Here is an 18,263-nt window from a genome sequence, read left to right as displayed (position 1 = left end):
GGGCCTTGCCTTCCTGGATCTTCTTCTTGATGCCTTCAATGCTCTTGTGCCCCTTCCGGGCCTCCTTGATGTCGTCTGCCAGCGTTGGTTTGACTTCTAGGTTGGTTAGGAATCCTGGTTTGACTTCTAGGTTGGTTAGGAATCCTGGTTCAACTAGCTCCAACCCGAAGCTCTCCATCTCTTCATATAAGGCGGGTAGCCTTTCGTTGAGCATAGCATTCAAGGTGTTGGCTTTCCGGCTTAAGGCATCACCCACCACATTGGCCTTACCGGGGTGGTATTGAATGCTGAGGTCGTAGTCTTTGATTAACTCCAACCATCTTCGCTGCCTCATATCCAATTCCCTTTGAGTAAAGATATACTTCAGACTCTTGTGGTCAGTGTATATTTCATGTCTTCAGGGCATGCACTACTGCTGCCAACTCGAGATCATGGGTGACATAGTTCTCCTCATGCGGGCGCAGTTGCCGTGACAAATATGCCACGACCCTTCCGTCTTGCATTAGGACTCCACCGAGCCCGATTCTGGAGGCATCACAATATATCACAAACTCCTTGCTGATATCTGGAGTAGCCAATACCGGGGCGGTAGGCAATCTCTTCTTCAACTCCTGGAAGCTTGTTTCACACTCCGGCGTCCATTCGAACTTCTTGCCTTTCTTCAAGAGCTGAGTCATGGGTCGAGCGATGCGGGAGAATCCTTCTACGAACTTGCGGTAATATCCCGCGAGTCCGAGGAAGCTCCTGACTTCCTTCACATTGATTGGCGACTCCCAGTTGGTTACTGTAGTAATCTTGGAAGGATCGACCGCCAATCCGCTTGCCGTCATGGTATGACCCAAGAATCCAACTTCGTTCAGCCAGAATTGGCATTTGCTGAACTTGGCATAAAGTTGGTGCTCTCAAAGCTTCTCCAACACTAACCTCAAGTGTTGCTCATGCTCTTCTTCGGATTTGGAGAAGATTAATATGTCATCGGTAAATACGACGACAAACTTGTCCAGGTATTCCATGAAGACCTTGTTCATGAGGTACATGAAGTATGCTGGGGCATTCGTCAATCCAAAGGACATGACTGTGCACTCGTATAGACCGTACCGGGTCGTTAATCCAGTCTTGGGTATGTCTTCATGTCGGATCTTCAGTTGGTAATATCCAGATCAGAGACCGATCTTGGAAAATACCTTGGCTCCATTTAACTGGTCAAACAAGTCTTCAATCTTGGGGAGTGGGTACTTGTTCTTGATCGTGACTTCATTGAGAGAACGGTAACCGACGCAGAGTCTGATAGTCCCATCCTTCTTAGACACGAACAGAACAGGTGATCCCCAAGGTGATGCACTCAGACGAATGAATCCCTTCCTGAGTTGCTCATCCAGCTGCTTCTTCAGCTCTGCTAGCTCTTCGGATCCCAGCCTATAAGGTTCTTATAGATAGGCCTCGACCCGGGCATGAGCTCAATGATGAACTCGATGTCTCGGTCGGGAGGCATCCCTGGTAGCTCATCAGGAAAGACGTCCGAGTATTCACAGACTATCGACACTCGGTCCAGCTCTTCTCCCGATAGGCTATTCACCTGCGGGACTCGAGTGGATATAGGCTCAGGGACATACTTGACTTTGACCCCTTGGTTGCTTGTCATGGTAATAGTCCTGTTGGCATAGTCCAAGATGCTCTGGTGTTTGGCCAACCAATCCATTCCAAGGATTACCTCTAAGCCTTGCGACTTAATGACAATGAGATCTGCTGAGAAGCTTATCCCATTAATATTGATCCCGACTCCTCTACATCCTAGGTTGATCCTTAGCACTGCTCCTGGGGTATGTACTGCCATTTGCCCATTAAGTAGGGAAGGCCTCAAACCACATTTTTCCGCAAACTTCTGAGTAACAAAAGAATGTGAAGCACCACAATCAAATAATACTGTTGCTGGGGCGGAGTTGACGAGGAACGTACCCAGAATGTGACGAGGAACGTACCCAGAATGCAGTCCGGGTCTTCCCCTGCTTCTTCTGCGGAGATGTGATTAATACGTCCCCTGCTGTGATACTGCTGATTGCGGGGACCTTGGTTTCTACCTGGTGCTCCTTGACCTTGATTTGGCACATTGGGGCGCGGTGCGTCGGGCTTCTTGTTGGGGCACTGCCTGGAATAGTGCCCAGCTTGTCCACATCCAAAACAGGTAACTTGTCCCGGGATGTTGGTCTTGACTCCATTGTTGTTCGGTGGGTTGAATGCTGGCTTGGTGTTGACTTGTTGCTGAGGCTGGTAGTTCCGGCGGAATGTTGGAGCCTTATATTGCTGCTGCTGATAACTGGGTCTTGCTGGAGCTGACTGCCATGGGCGTGGTTTCGGGTTACTGGGTCCTCCACTACCCATCAGCTTGCGCTTACGAGTGTCGTCCATTGCACGACGCTTATCCTCCAACATGAGGGCCTTGTTAACCGGGTCGCAGAAGGTACGACATTCACAAACAACTAGTTGATACTGGAGTGACTGCTGCAGTCCTTCCATAAAGCGTTCCACTTTTGCGGCCTCAGTGTTGACGTCTTCTGGTGCATATCTCGACAGGAGGTTAAACTTCTGCAGATACTCCTTGACGGTTCCACTGCCTTGCCTTAAGGCTCGGAATTCCCGCTTCTTAATGGTCATCATTCCGGGAGGAATGTGAGCAGTGCGGAATCCTTCCTTGAATATTGCCTAAGTGATAACTTGCCCTTCTCGCATGATCTGGAACCCGTCCCACCAAGCTCTGGCCGTGCCTCCGAGACAGTGAGAAGCATAAAGGACTTTCTCGCGATCATCGGTGCACTTGACCAGCCGAGGAGGTCTTCGGTAGTGCGGATCCAGTCATCGGCATCCAATGGTTCAGTCGTCTCCGTGAATATAGGAGGCGTAGTCCGCATAAACTCAGATAGAGTAGAGCGCCCGTTGCCATTTCTGTTCTGCGGCGGATTGTTAACCAAGACTTGAGCCAACTGTTGGATGGCGGCATTATTGGCTTGACGTTGCTCTGGAGAGCTTGGAGGAACTGAGCCACAATCGAGCTTTTCGGAGAAGGCGGTGGCGGAGGAATATCGCCTTGCTGCTGCTCGTGGTGATCTCCAGCTTGAGCGTCCCCTTCGGTTCCCTGCTGCTGGCCAGAAGTGGCAGAGTCGGGGTTGCCGAAGGTGCTGGTGCCAGTTGCAATCACCATCCTGTCAGGGGAGTAGACAGGTCAATATGCCGAAATGGCCGGGAATCATAAGGGATGATGCTCTAATAAGGGGGGTTTGGTGTCGTGCTAGTGTGAGATTTTTAAACAAAGGTTTTTGGGAAAAGCTAATACATTAAATTTAAAACAAGTGATGTAGTCTCTTACAAGCTGCCTAAGGAAGAAATGCGGCTTGCATCATACATGCTCACACAACACTCATGGTTCACATGAACCGGTACATGTACTCACTACGCTTGGGGAAGACTCCTAATTGCCTAAGTCGTACTCCTAAGCGGCGGACTGCTCGGTCTAGTAGGCAGGTTCTGCAGGGTCTTCGTCTTCATCTTCATCGGTACTTTCCTCCTTCAGAGGTGTGGGAGATGGAAGGGGTCCATCACGGCGTCTCTAGTCGGCGAAGCAGTGAGGAGCTCAGTGTACTCTTCCGCGGTCAGACGGCGACTCTGAATAGGAGTGGCCTGGAGCGGTGGTAATCCTCCTCAAAAGGCAATGGCTGATTGCCCTCCGGGTGCTCCTTCCTTCTTGACCTTGCGGGTCTGCATCTTCTCCAGGCGAAGTAGGTCCTTGACTTGATGCAGTTCTTGGCGAAGCGTCATCGACTCCTTGATCAAAAGGTGAGTCAAGGTGTCGGAGGAGAGGCTGAAGTAGGTCTGAAACCTTAGTGGCGTCCCGTCCTCTGTAGATGGGTTGAGTGTCCAACTCCCGTCAATCCCGTCCTTAATGAAAGGTAGGTGACGAGTTGCTGGCTCGTTAGCCATCTCGAGAAGGATGTCGCGGAGACGCACGAGCGCCTCTCGTGCGGCCGTCTCAACTGCCAACATCAGATTCTCCATCTGTGGTCCTTGAAAGAACCAACTAGTTGGGGAGTCGTTAGCCTTCACTATCACATCCATGTGATATTCCTGTCGGCGTTGACCCAGTGATCGTGGTAGAGGAAGATGGGCGTGCGGCGTACTTGACACTTCTCGAGGCTATCTCCCAAAAGTAGGGGAACACCCGTTTCCAGAAGCATCTCAGGTACGGCGGCCATCTACAAGGTTGTAGGAGAGGGTTAGAAATTTTTGGTGGGTGCAGAAAATCTCAAGTGTAAGGGCTAAGTGCACTAATCATCTCGGCTATCGTCCATGCTGCCAAAGACTTCCTACAGTCAGGATGGCTCTGATACCAGCTCTGTGGGGACCCCGACTTTTGAGTCGAGATCGCCGAATGAACGTGCTCAGTGATCCCAGAGATCAATGCTCACCGAACACACAGATACTGAATATTAAGAGTTACATCCAAGTACCGAATTATTACAACACATGACCGAATGGTCAAGTTCACAAGACAGGGCCTATAAGGCCAAATCACACTGATACAACTAGTAGCGGAAATCTTAGGGCTAAGCGGGTGCTCATGCCATCAGCCTACACCAATAGGCATTCTGACTGAGAAGCGTCCTAGTTCGAAGGGCCGTCTCCAAAGACGTACTCTTCTCCAAACTCCGTCCTTCCATGTCTGGTCAATAATATAACCAGTGGCAAGCCAATGAGTACTTTGAATGTACTCGCAAACAACCCATGATATGAACAATGCCATTGGTAGATTAACAAGTACTATGCAGTTTTGGTGGATTACAGCTTAACTGTAATTAAACATGTTCATGGATATGTATCATAAGCTAGATGGTATTTAGAAGAACAGGTTACATATATCAATATATCTGTTAAGCGCTGAACACTCCAGGTTCACCCGATATGCCAAGTCACCAAACTTGGTCATATCAACTCTTTCTCAGATACACCATTAAACACACACACACTTGGTTTATGCGGAAATGACTGGACGTAATTTAAGCAGGATTACCCAACTGTCCTTGACCATGGACACGGCTATTCGAATAGTTTTACACTCTGCAGAGGTTGTACGGTGTACCCACGAGATCCGGGAAACTTCTGTGTCATCCACGACTCGCGGTATATAGCATACCTGAGGTAAGTACCCGATCAATGCCTTTCCCCTGACGATACTAGACAAAGAGGTCCACTCGATTGGTACCCAACCCACATGATGTACGTCTTACGAGCACCGACTCTGGACAGTATCATCCATGCGGGGACCAACGGTGTGCCCGGAACACGTAAAAACGGCATAGTCGCCCTACCTGGCACGACCCCGTCACGAGAGTGACCAGACATCACTCCCGTCACTAGTAATGTGGTTCTTTGCTAGCATCGACCAGAGTAATCAACAAAGCCCCGTCCCATAAAGGGGTAACGTGGTTGTACATGTAAGGTTGGGACGGTCGACACATCATAAATCTATTCCCATTTCCGAAACCATACACACACAAAATACCCGGTGCACCACTTCACCAAAAGTGGCCACCTAACTCATCATCACCCTCGGGCATTAGTGGTACCCGACGGGTTTTCATAAACCTTTGATTTTATACCATCATCATGCTCATGCTAGTATGCTTAGCTCTACTTGTTAACATGATATTAGCATGACCCTCATAGGTGGTAGGATCATGTTCAAAATGCAAGTGCTCCGGAGGAGCCATCGGTAACATCACTTCAATGATTTACCGATACTTATGATCACATGCAACAGAAATATTTGCTACACTAGCATGCAATATAGCATATGCTCAAACATGACCAAAGGGCTGATTGCCTTGATCAGCTAAGTATCTGGGGTCTTCGGGGTCTTCAAGTCCAACTCCTTCGTCAAGAGTGGTTTCTATCGTCGTATTAAATAAAAAGCAATAAGTAGCTCACTCAAAAACAGATCACAAATTCACTTTAAAAATGTTGTTTAATTCTCATAAATCCATATTGTTATTTTAAAATACTTGTCTTTGGTTTTAGTGAAAGGACTACTTTTAAAATCAATTTAACAGAAGCAAAACTATTCCAAATTAGCCTTTCTAAAAATTCTAAAATAGAGAAGTTGTCTAAAAATTTGTCTAACAGTTTTATTAAATGCTCCTCATTTTTAGAAGAATAATGGTGGAAGAATCATTAATTTCCACTGGTTAAATCTTTTTATAAAAATCTTTTAAAACAGAGTTTGTTAAAAAAAAAGGGCAACAGCCCTGGCCTGGCTCGGCCTGGGGCTGGGCCGGTCCAGATGGCCAGCCAGCCTGCCCAGGCGCGCGGGCCCCTGCGGTCAGCGGCTGTGAGAGGCGAGGGAGGGGTGGATGGGCCACCGAAAGGTGGGGCACACTTGTCGGGGTCGTCTTCCACCTCTGGACAGAGGGGAAGGGAGGCCCGCCGACGTGGCTACCGACGTCCTCCGGCCCTAACAATGGCGGGAATGGGTCCGGCTTGTCGTCGCCTACCTGCTTGTGGTCGAGTCGACGACGAGGGGGTTCTGGTTCACCGGCGACGAGGTGGCCGCGGCGGAGTGGTTTCGGTCGACGGTGGGGATGGTGGCTACGGGCACGAAATCGATCGGGGAAGTGAGGGGAAAGGTTCCTGGGGTCACGGGGAGTGCGTAGGAGGGTAGAGGGATGCGAGAACCGCCGTGTAGCCGGAGATCGACAGGAGCTCCAAGGCGGAGGGGCCTGGGTCGACCTCGAGCACCGGGGCTCTTCTTGCTTGATGGGGTGGCTAGGGAGACGATTGGGGTCTAGGTGGAGTGGAGTGAGGGGTGCTGGAGCGAGGGGGTGGCCTATATATAGGCCCGCGACGGTGCACCGGGCGGGAAGCTTCGGTGGTTTCACCGTGGCGTGCAGGGGGGTGCAGAGAGAGGCTGGGGTCGAAACCACGGTCTCAGGATGTGGTTTTGGACCGCCAAGCTCACTGCGAGAGAGGGAGCAGTGAGGAGTGGCGTGCCTGCGTGGCTGTGCTCCTCTGGCCGAACCTGGTGTGCGGGCACGCGTCGCACCGGCTCTCAACGCGGGAAAGAGGGGCCCTGGGGGCTGCCTGATGCAGTGGAGCTGTCGGGGGAGAGGAGAGACACCGTGGGCAGGCTGGAACTGGCCGTGGGAGGTCGCCCGCACCTCGGTTGCTTCCTGTAGCGCGCCCAGAGCGCAGCTTTGGCATGCCACGGCATGCTGGCGCGCTTTGGGGCGCCTTGGACGCGTCTGGCGTGTCCTGGGCCCTTGCTTGGAGATGCCTAGCCATTTGAATCCCGTGGGAACATCTGCTAGTCAAAAGAGGGGTGGAAAACAGATGCTGTCAGCCCTGGGTTGAAGCTTAGATTGGGATTTTGGGCTTTTCTACTTAGAACCAGAGAAGAGCCACTTGACTGGAGTTGGGCATTGATGCTGGCCACCTAATCTAGGAGTTTGAGAGAAAGGGAATGGGTGTAGCTGGGGTTAAGAGGGGTTTTGCCATATTGTCAGAAGGTGCTCGACAGTGGTTTGGGGTTGTTACAATCCACCACTGGCTGTGAAACTTAACACGACTAGATTTGGTGCAAAAACATGAGGCTACACCAAGTTTGGGCTCCATTGAACAAGTTTAGCAATGTAAACTTGAAATTACTCCTAAATGGCCAGGACTGTCCCTTCCAAAGGGAGTGTGGGCAAATCTAGTCCCGTAAATCCCATTTTTGGCAGAGAGTTCACATTTGAGGTATTAGGCACTCCTGCAAAGTTTCAGCTCCATTGGATAAACTTTGCTATGTAGAGTTGCTCTAACTTCATACTGGACGGAAAGTGTTTTGGAATTATTTGGTGACCCTAACCACCTTGGATCAAGGTGAAACTTTATATGGGCACCAAATATGGCTTAGGGAGGTCACTAGAATTCCTAGGAATTTATTAAGAATATTTCCTTTGAAATATTTCAAAAGGTCAAAACAGACAAAATAGGGTTTCAGGGTTTTACTCAATTATTTATTATATAAATGGGGGTTGGAAATCTTACGTATGGAAAATATATGTCCTCTAAGTATCTCCAAATTTTCTCAGATTTTTCTAGGGCAGAAAAATATTTTTCCATATAGGAATATCATTTCTGGCCTTAGAAATGGACATGCAAACAAAATAGGAAAATAATTTATAAAATAATTATTTTATGGTTTTGGGGAGTAAAAATAGGTTTAGAACCAAATCACCAACTTTGGGTAAGAGCACTCTCTTGCCATCAAGGACTTGTAGTGCAACCCAAGGTAAGGTTTGAAATAATCAGAAATAGGAAAAGGGATTTTGAGAGTATTTAAGTTATGAAAAATATGGTTTTGCTATTACACAATCAAGCATACAAGCATACAATGACAACCATGGCACTAACATCATTGATTTTGGAAAAGTTTTAATAAACTCAGATTTTTGAATTACAGTAAAAGTGAAGTGAAAACAGGGTGTGCCACCAACGCACCCCCAAATAGGACACCCGCATCCATTCGCGGACTGGGGGATCAGGCCGCGGACATTGATGCGGGAGTTGGCCATCCAACCCTAGACGCATATGTCCAGTTACATTTGAGAAGAAATTTAACGAAAGTGAACAAATTTGTTGGATATTTTAGACAAACCGGACGATATTCATTCATACTTGCATAATTTCTACATAAAACCGGATGCTTTTCGTCTAAACCGGAGCAAACTCACTACATTTCAACATATGTCAACTAAACCGTACTCCAAATCTAGTCTACATGACCGCCAGGTCCCGTCCCCCATGTCCGGCCGGCCATGAGCCCTGGAAAATGAAGCTCCGCCTCCACAGCCTGCAAGCGGCTAAAGGCCGACGATAATGAGCCAGCCAAGCTTGTTTCTAATGGAGGGGAAGAGTGATGGCCTTCCTCAGACCCGACGGTCGTCGACCTCCCATGCTCTACTCCTCGCTGCCAGCAACACCTATGGACGTGTCGGCTTCGTGGTCATTGGCGGCAGGGCACGGTGGCCGTGGCGGAGCTGGAGACGTCGTCCTCGTCCTCGCTCTTGCCGTACACTTCGTGCACCACCTTTATCGGTTTCCTTGAAGGCGGTTTATAACTCCTCGCTCGGACGAGAGGTTGTCCCAGACGGCTTTGGAGCTCGAAGAGGCCATGTGGGGTGTGGTGTTGAGTGAAAAAGGGAGCGAAGGAGGGGTTGGATGCGACTATGGATCAAAGTGGCGTTTAAATAGCGGGCGGATGGCAGGGCAACCAGCGAGGTGGTTAATGGTGGGAGGCAGATGGACGAACAGGTGGATCGGAGCAGGTTCCTCAGCATTCGCACATGTTTAATGTAGGTACGCGGACGAATGGATTGTCATTTAAACGCGGAGCAGTCACATGCACTGGGAAGCATCGTTGTCGGTGCTCTTTGCCAGCGCGCCGCTTCAATGCCGGAACGACGTGAGAGGTCACGTCCACTCTGGGCCGGCATTAATGCGTCACTGGCGTTTTGGAGCTGCGCTGACCACTTCAAGTGGAACAGGGCGAGGGAGAGGGAGAAGAGGGTTTGTGTGGGCCAGGGTTGTCGGGCACTTGCGTGGTAGCGGTCTGGACGCCCGCAAAGCACCCTTTCCACCTATCGTTTGCTTCTGGTTTGTGAACCGCCGAGCGGACCGATGCATGACCGCGTTGGATGGCAAAACACGTCCGGACAGCACGGTCGGGACGGTTGCGGGCGGTTTGAGGATCGGCTTATGGGGCCAAAAATGCAGCTCCAACAGCTGCCCTTGTTGAAAATTTTGCCAATTTTTTTCGGGTAGCCCAAAAAAGGCAACGCAGGCTGCGTATTTGCGGCAGTCGTGCTGTTGCCGCAGACCCAAAATGAGCTGCACGCAGCCCAATTGCCATCCTCAGAAACTTCCGGCAGCCTCCAACCGCAGCTGCAAACCCTCCCATGCCACCACCGTCACCCGAAAATCAGATCGGTGTGGCCACCTCCGCACCACCTCCCCGTTGGTATCCACGCCCCCTCCTCCAATTGACCACACCGCCATCGGCCCGCCGTCGTGCCGCAACACCTCGCTGACCGAATCCCACCGCTACCGTCGTTGCACATCGTCGCATCGTCGAATCATTCTCTTCCAATCGTCCGCCATCAACGACGATGCCGCTGAAACGCACGCCTAAGAGCAAGGCAGGCTTCCCAACGTTCGACCGCGGCAATCCAACCGCTATGGCGCTGAGCTACAGTGTGACGGCCGGTGACACTGTGTCGGCACCTTTCACACATGCCTATGTCATGCCGCTTGGTAGCTCGGCTGGCCACATTTGGAGCTCATCTTTCCGGAGATCGAAACCCAGGCGGATGCGGAGTTCATAGGTCCACCAACGAACATTGTGTCCTACACGGTGAAGAGGGAGACCCACATTGTCCTTGAGCAAAGGGACACCCAGGAGAGCAATGAGGTGGCGATGGCGAGGTTCTTTGCCAAAAATCCACACCTCGTGTAGGCAGAGGCGGAGTGTTTTTGGATTAGGGACAAGGAGCACAAGACGGAGGACCAGGCTGGCCCCACTAAAGGTGATCAAGCTCGAGTCTGACGACGAGAGCGCGGACGACGACGAAAGTGAGGAGTTCAATGCCTCTGAGAGGAGATCATGGCGCTCTGGAACGTTGTCGACACAGAGGCTGATGATAACGATGACGAGTAGTATGTGGATAGGAGTACTATGTTTTAAACTATGTTTGAATGTTTAGTTCTTTGCATGTTTAAAACTATGAATGTTCATCCCTGCAGCCGCTTCCCCTTCCCCCGCCGCCCAAAGTTGTCAGAATCGTGATTCTGGATTGGATCGGAAAGTCTTTGATAGAATCGAGTCGGATTCTACCAATACTATATTTTTAGACATTTCCATGAATTAAAGAAGGTCAGAGATTTTTATTTCGTATGTGAATGAACAAAAAATGAGAGTAGATTCCTGTGGCTCATTTTTTGAACAATTCAGAAATAATATTTTGAAGTTTAGAAAAAAAATGTGAAAACATACACATCAACCTAAGTTGTGTACTATATCCCTGTAAAATTTCATGAACAAATACATTTTGTGCGAGCTGCAGAAAATCAAAATGGAGTTCTTATAGTGAACAGTATGCGTGCTAGAAATAGATGTTCTTTGGTACAACTCGCACCAAAAAGTTTTTCATCATGAAATTTTGTAGAGGGGGTGTACATATGTAAAAAATTAACATAGCAAAATTAAGTAGGATAAGCTCATAACCACAAGTAGAATTCAGCATAAACCATAGATCTCCGACATACAGGTTTATTAAAGGGCATAGGCACAAATATGTAGGTTCAGCCTGAGCGAGCAATAGCGGGAATCTCACAGCCAGTTCTTCCGGATCAAGTCCTTCGGGTGAAAGCCCAGATCCTCCTGTAGGGTCGGGTGGTGGCGTCGTCTTCAATGTCGTTCCCCTCTTTAGGATACTATCTTGAAAACTTTGATCCCTTTGGTGCTTCCTACGACTGGACGTGCACGTCCGTTGCTGTGGCAACGATGAAGGCGTTGAGCAATATCGAAGGCGTGGCCTTGGTCCTGGTAACCGGCTCTTCTTCTCCGGCGTGTTCTGGGTGTGCCTCGACTGTCTGTTGCTGTGAAGCTGAAGCCGCTGTGGGAGGCCGCTGGTATACGATGACGCGTGACAGGCGGTTCGTTCGGTGACACGTCGGGACACCAACCTCGCCTTGTTCCACCATAGTTCACCATCGGAGCCGGAGCTGCACTGCCTAGTTTGGGTTGTCTGGAGTGTTGGACTGCAGCTATTAGGGCTGCTATTTTTCTTTTTCTTTGATCTTCAGATCTTTGGTCCTAGGACCTTCATCACCTTTTTGTTTTCCGTTGCTTCCTGCTATCTATTATCAGTGAACGCCAGCGATGCTGGATCTTTCAAAAATAAAAAAACTAAGTTGTTGAAGAAGAACAACTACTCAGTTAGGACAGGTCGTCGAAATTAAGATCATCATCTTCATTGGCTCTCAATTGTGCAGCACTAGTACCGCCTCTCTCAGATGTACAGTGTACTTGATTGTTTCCATCTTCGCCAACTTCTCGATTGTAGTCCTCAAAGTCATACCCATCAAGATATTGGTCCAATCCAAGATCACCACCACCTGAGAAACGAAAATAATGGTGATTTCTAAAAACTCTCTTGTTCTTTCTCTGCTTCCCTATGGGCAATTCTATCTAGAGCACGCAACCAATTCTTTTGTGCAGTGCAGGAAGAACAGGATCCCCTTTTTCAGTTATCCATTCATCGTCAGAAGATACATCTTCTAGATCATAGGTCACCTTTGCTTGTCTCATTCTTCTAGCTTGCCTGTCAAACAACTTCAGATTGTACATGACAAAGACTAGATCATTCAGCTTCTCTTGGTGCAAGCGATTTCTTTTTTAGAGCGTACCTACATGAGTTTCAGAATAATAGCTAGCATTATTTCATCGTATATACTGTGTAACTTTGCAAAGCAATAGATTAACAAATAAAGTTCTTACTTGCAGGAAGGCACTAAAATTCCGCTCGCAACCTGAAGAGCTACAAGTTAAGCTCAAAATTTTAATGGCAAAATTTTGCAATTCTGGGACATCATCCCCATATGAATCCCACCAATCGGCTGGTGCAAGAAATCAAGACATATTACTTACGCAGAACAATAACATGGTTATACAGTTAGTACACACTTTTGCAAAGAAACTAACCTGGAGATTTCTTTGTTCTAGTCATGACAGCTGATTCCTTTCCAAAAAGACCTAATCCATTTTTAAATGCATCTAGTTGTAAGTCTATCTTCACTCTTTCAGCTAGATCAGGAACCATTTTCTCGAGACATGTGTAAAGGCCATGTTTCATTTCTGCAGCCCTAAAATTGTCATTGTAATGGCAATGTGGATTTAGGTAGTACGCAGCAGCATGCAAAGGCCTATGGAGCTGTGTTTCCCATCTTTCATCTATAATCTCGAATATTTGCTTATACGTATTAAGAGATAATGTAGAATAGTAAATATACAGAAAAATATTAAGACTAGAACCTATAACATATTTAACATAAAGCATGAATCGGCGATGTATATATGCACCTCTTCTTCACATTGCCAAAATTTTGCTTTATCTTTTGTTTTGCATGGCTCATCTCATCATAAATAAAAGGCATAGCGGGCTTCTCATCCGAATCAACCAACCGAAGAACTCTTATAAGTGGCAACACAGCCTTAAGACAAAGGGCAACATTAGGCCAAAATCCACGTCTATCCAATACAATTTGCTGAACTTCCTTGCCTTCTCTTGTAGCAGAAAATTTGCTACCCCTCCACTTGTTTGAACTAAACATGTTGACCAATGTACCTTTCAGTTCATGTAGACATCCCAATGTCAAAGACGCAGTAGCGAATCTTGTGATCGCTGGCCTAACTAACTCTCTTCCTTTAGTGAACTCCCTCAGCCAAGAGAGTGGCACTGTTCTCGAATAAATATATGTGCAGATTTTCTGGCCTTTTGCAATAGTTACATTGTGCATCTTCATCTTTTTCTCAAAATCTTCAAGAATTAGATCAATGCAATGTGCGGCACACGGTGTCCAGAATAACTTTTTCCCCTTCTCCATCAAAAGATCACCCGCTGCCTTGTAGTTAGCCGCATTGTCTGTCACAACCTGCACAACATTGTCCTCTCCTACTATCTCAACAATATCATCTATCATTTCAAAAATCTTGTCGGCTGTTCTGGAAATTTCAGAAGTATCAACGGATGCCAAAAAGACAGTACCTTTTGGGCTGTTCACCAAAAAGTCGCATATGGATCTTCTCTTTCTGTCGGTCCAGCCATCCGACATAATTGTACAACCTGTCTTTTTCCACTCTTGTTTAAATTCAGCAACCAGATTCATTGTTCTCTCAACTTCTAGCTTGAGATATTTTACTCGTATTTCATGATATGATGGAGGCTTCAGACTTTTACCATATTTGCCTATCATTTGAACCATCTTTGCAAATTCTGGATTCTTGACCGCATTGAATGAAATAGCGGTCGTATAGAAGAAACGACAAATCTGAATACAAATCTCCTCTCTTCTGTGGCATCTGAATACAAATTCTGGATTCTTGACCGCATTGAATATTCTCTTCTTGTTTTTTGTAGAATTGATTCACAGTTGTTTGGGTTTTACTCTTGTTTGCGAGTTGATCTCCAACATGATCTTGGTCATTCTCTTTTGTGGCATTTACTTCATGAGAAGCGGTTGCTATCTGTTCTAACTTCCTCTTCTTTGCATTACTCTGTTCTTCTTGACAATGTAACAACGTTAGGAACATCATCGGGTACTTTCGAACAAGGCTTCGAATTGAACCGAGTGCCTGCCAAATGATGCTTCAACCTGTAAATCCCCCCCTCCTCTAACAACAGAGCAATACTTGCATCTTATGGTCTTCTTTTTAGGATCAACTTCCACTCCATGACCCCATCCAATGCCAGACTGATTTCCAGGAGCATTTTTCCTTTCCGTTTTACCTTGGCTAGCAGTTGTAGTCGACATATTGCCCTAAAATAAATAAAAACGGAAAAAATAAGAGAAGTGCTAATTAGGTAGTAAAGCACATAAGATAGCTGTCTAATTACTAGACTTTCCAGCCGATCATTAAGAACAAGTTAGCAATTAGTGACCAGCTAGACATTCTATTTATCGGCTTTTAGTGATCGGCTAGAAAATATAGTAAAGAAACAACGGATGTGATCAGATAGAATACTAGAAACAGTGATCGACCATTAGCTGTATAATTACTAGAATTCTACTATCACGAGTAGTAATAGCAAGAATTTTTGTATACATGCAACTCAGAGAGACGGAGAAATGGAGGCACAACGCCGGCGGCTATGAAAAGGATAACGATCCAGGAAGGCAAAGGGACAACATATATAGGGCTTAGCGTATTGGATATCCACCGTCCATCTTCAGTACAAAGGCACGATTAGAGCCTGAGCTAGAGTTGTTCATGTTAGCGACTCAATGTGCGATTTTACACGATCCTACGACTTGTAGCTAGACTCCATAGCGACTCAATGAAAAACGACTATGCTTGCGTTTTGGATCGTTTCCTACATGTAGGGTCGTAAAGTCGTACGATTCTAAGATCCGAGTCGTGATTCTTACAACTTTGCCGGCGCCCCACTGTTGAATCTAGCCACCACCACTACCGCTGCATTGCCCGCCGCCGGATTCATCGCCCCCTCTATTTATCTGGCCGCCGCTCCATCGAATGGGTCGCTGCTCCCCCCATTTGGCCTCCACCACCACAACCATCCTGTCGACCGATTCCGGCCACCACCGCCGAACCGCTACGTCGTCGGATCCACTGCCCCCTGCATCCGGCCAGCCACCACACCATCGAATCTGCCGCCCAGGGTGCCGCGCCACAGCGTCGAGCCATGAGCAACACAAGTTACCGTGGCGTTCGACTCCGGCCGTCCGGTCGCTACGCTGTGGATATCTCGTGCGACGGGATGCGGCACTGGCTCGAGACCTTTGAGAAGCACGCTCATGATACCATTGCTTGGAGGTACCGCCAGCCGAAGTTCGAGCTAAACTTTTCGGACGTCACGAACCAGGAGGCGGCGGAGTTCCTCGCTCCTGAAACGCGGATTATGTCTTGCAAGCAAGAGAAGGAAGACCGCCTCGTCATGCAGCATTGTGCCGTCCATGAGAGTGATGAGGAGGCTTTGGCGAGGTTCGTCGCGGAAAATCCACACCTTGCACAGGCGGAATATGAGTTCTTTGCTAGTAGGGACACACAAGGCAAGAAGGCGATCAAAGAGGATGAAGCTGGCCCCTCAAGGGTGATCAAGGAGGACGGGGCATACCCCTTGGTGACCAAGTTCGAGTCCGGCGACAAAGAAGAAGAGTTGGATTGTGAGATAGAGTCAGTTCATGGAGTTTTGGAACCGTGTGGATGGCGGGGATGATGATGAGTAGTGTGTGCGTAGCACTTAGTCGAAATATGGTAGTGAGCCTTTATGTTTAAGTTTGAACTCGTGAAGTTGTGTTTAAGTTTGAACGTTTGGTAGTTTGAAATGACGAAATATGCAATGATCTGTGCCCTATTTTACATCATCTGCTACGGCAGGAAAATTTCTGTTGCCCTAAAACCCACTTTTTGGTGCCCTATTATACATCATCTGTTGGAGATGCTATAATAAGGATGCCTCCAATACTATTGGTCCAGTAGTACACCTCCATTTCTTAGAAAGGTGCACATGAGAGGTTTCAGATCTACACATAATGTAACGCCCTGGACACACAGGTTGGTGGTCGTTACTCCTGGCGGGATCTAGACTGGCCCCACAGATCAATACTAGTCTTTTCTGCGCACTTTGTCCTCACTTGTACGCACCCGGGACCAACTTTCCGGTCGGTCACGCACCCATATTCGAATGGGCTCCCGGAAAAGAAGAAATTCCTTATGATATGAGTAGTCTAACATTCCTTTTAAGCCAGACTATCACATGCACCCCTACTCAGAGGAACTGACATCCTCGTCGGGCCATAGGAACGTTCTCTCTTGCTACATACGTCTATGCGTCTAGTATGGTACGTGTGCCATGCCGTGTGCCACGACGGGTCACAAATGCTATGAACAACATGACCGCGCACCTGTCGGAAAACATCCTTGCAGCCACGATGGTCGGCTCTGATACCAACTTGTAGTGCCCCGTACACACATGCCGGTGGTCGTTACTCCTTCTGGCGGGATCTAGACTGACCCCATAGATTAATACTAGTCTTTTCTGCGTACTTTGTCCTCACTCGTACGTACCCGGGACCAACTTTTCGGCCGATCACCCATCCTAGAACTATTCCAAGCCAAACGCGCTTAACTTGGGAGTTCTGTTCGAATGGGCTCCCGGAAAAAAGGAATTCCTTATTGATATGAGTACTCCAACATCCCTATTAAGCCAGTTATCACACATAAAACATTTGTTGTTGGAGATTACAGTTTCGTTCTTTCTAAATCTGCCAAAAAGTCAATGATGTGAATGATCTTCCTAACGATCTGAAAGAAACCATCTATTGGAGATGTTGTTACTTAACGTGGGGCATTATGGCTTCTTTGAGATGTACTAACACGCTGGAAGTGACAGGTGGCACATAAGAGATACTTCTACCCTAGAGGGGAGGAGAAAAAAGGAATTCTCTCACAGCTGGGGAGTGCCCTACCCTACTTGGTAGAGGGGTTGGGGGAGGGGGGGGGGGTTGGCAAAACTTCAATATTCTTACTTTGGTAGGAAAATGCCTTGCGGAAGAGGCACCAACTATCACTTTTTGATATTTATGGGATGGACCATTCATCAAGTTCAAGAAAAGAAACCTTAAACCTTACAATATAGCTGAGAGATATGTGAAAGGCTAACGTCCACTGAAAGATGGTGATATCTGCAAAGTTATTTAAGTTTTAATTTAAAATCTTAGCAAATGAAAGATATGTCAAATGCGACTCTCTCCGATTCAAAATAAGTGTCGAGGTTTTAGTTCAAATTTGAATTAAAACCATGGCACTTATTTTGGATCGGGGGAAGTGCATATTTTGTAGTGTAAGTTTGTTGCTGTCTCTTCATGGAGTATAAAGATATGTTGACTAGTTTTAATTGCTAATTTTGCAGGCAAAGTTCTTATCTCCTGACCAGTCCAAGATTTCCGAGCTTGTGAATGCCCTTACAGAGAAAGAAATCGGGATTGTGGCCCATTTCTATATGGATCCTGAGGTGCAAGGCATACTAACTGCTGCAAAGAGGCAATGGCCCCACATTCACATATCTGACTCATTGGTTATGGCAGATAGTGCTGTTCAGATGGCTGAAGCAGGATGCAAATATATCGCTGTGCTAGGTGTTGACTTCATGTCGGAAAATGTCCGTGCAATACTTGATCAAGCAGGATTTATTCAGGTATTTTTTCACTTAGTATCATTGACTTTCACTTTGTATTTAGAAGTCTAGTGGTTTTATATATGTTGTCATTGTGAACACAACACAACACAAGAGTTAAGTTCTAGGGAGTATTTTGTATGCGCTTCGATATATTCTGTTGGTGAAATGGCTTTATTTGACCATCATATGTCATTATTGTTTTTTGACTGGATTCTTGACATAGTTAATTTTGTTCCATTGTTACTTTACTGCATTATAAAA

General features: G+C 47.2%; 1 protein-coding gene across 2 annotated transcripts in view; it reads left to right on the top strand.

The window, feature by feature from the left end:
• LOC123452193 (quinolinate synthase, chloroplastic-like) overlaps window positions 1–18,263 on the top strand; it is a 43,807-nt gene that overhangs the window by 7,318 nt on the left and 18,226 nt on the right. For both annotated transcript variants that reach the window (XM_045128800.1, XM_045128801.1), the window contains exon 2: window positions 17,736–18,020. In XM_045128800.1, coding sequence (XP_044984735.1) covers window positions 17,736–18,020 — 285 coding nt within the window. The remainder of the gene's footprint in view (window positions 1–17,735; window positions 18,021–18,263) is intronic.

This window comes from Hordeum vulgare, chromosome 5H (genome assembly GCF_904849725.1).
Source record: "Hordeum vulgare subsp. vulgare chromosome 5H, MorexV3_pseudomolecules_assembly, whole genome shotgun sequence".
NCBI lineage: Eukaryota > Viridiplantae > Streptophyta > Magnoliopsida > Poales > Poaceae > Hordeum > Hordeum vulgare.
This window is presented reverse-complemented; position numbering and strand designations above follow the sequence as displayed.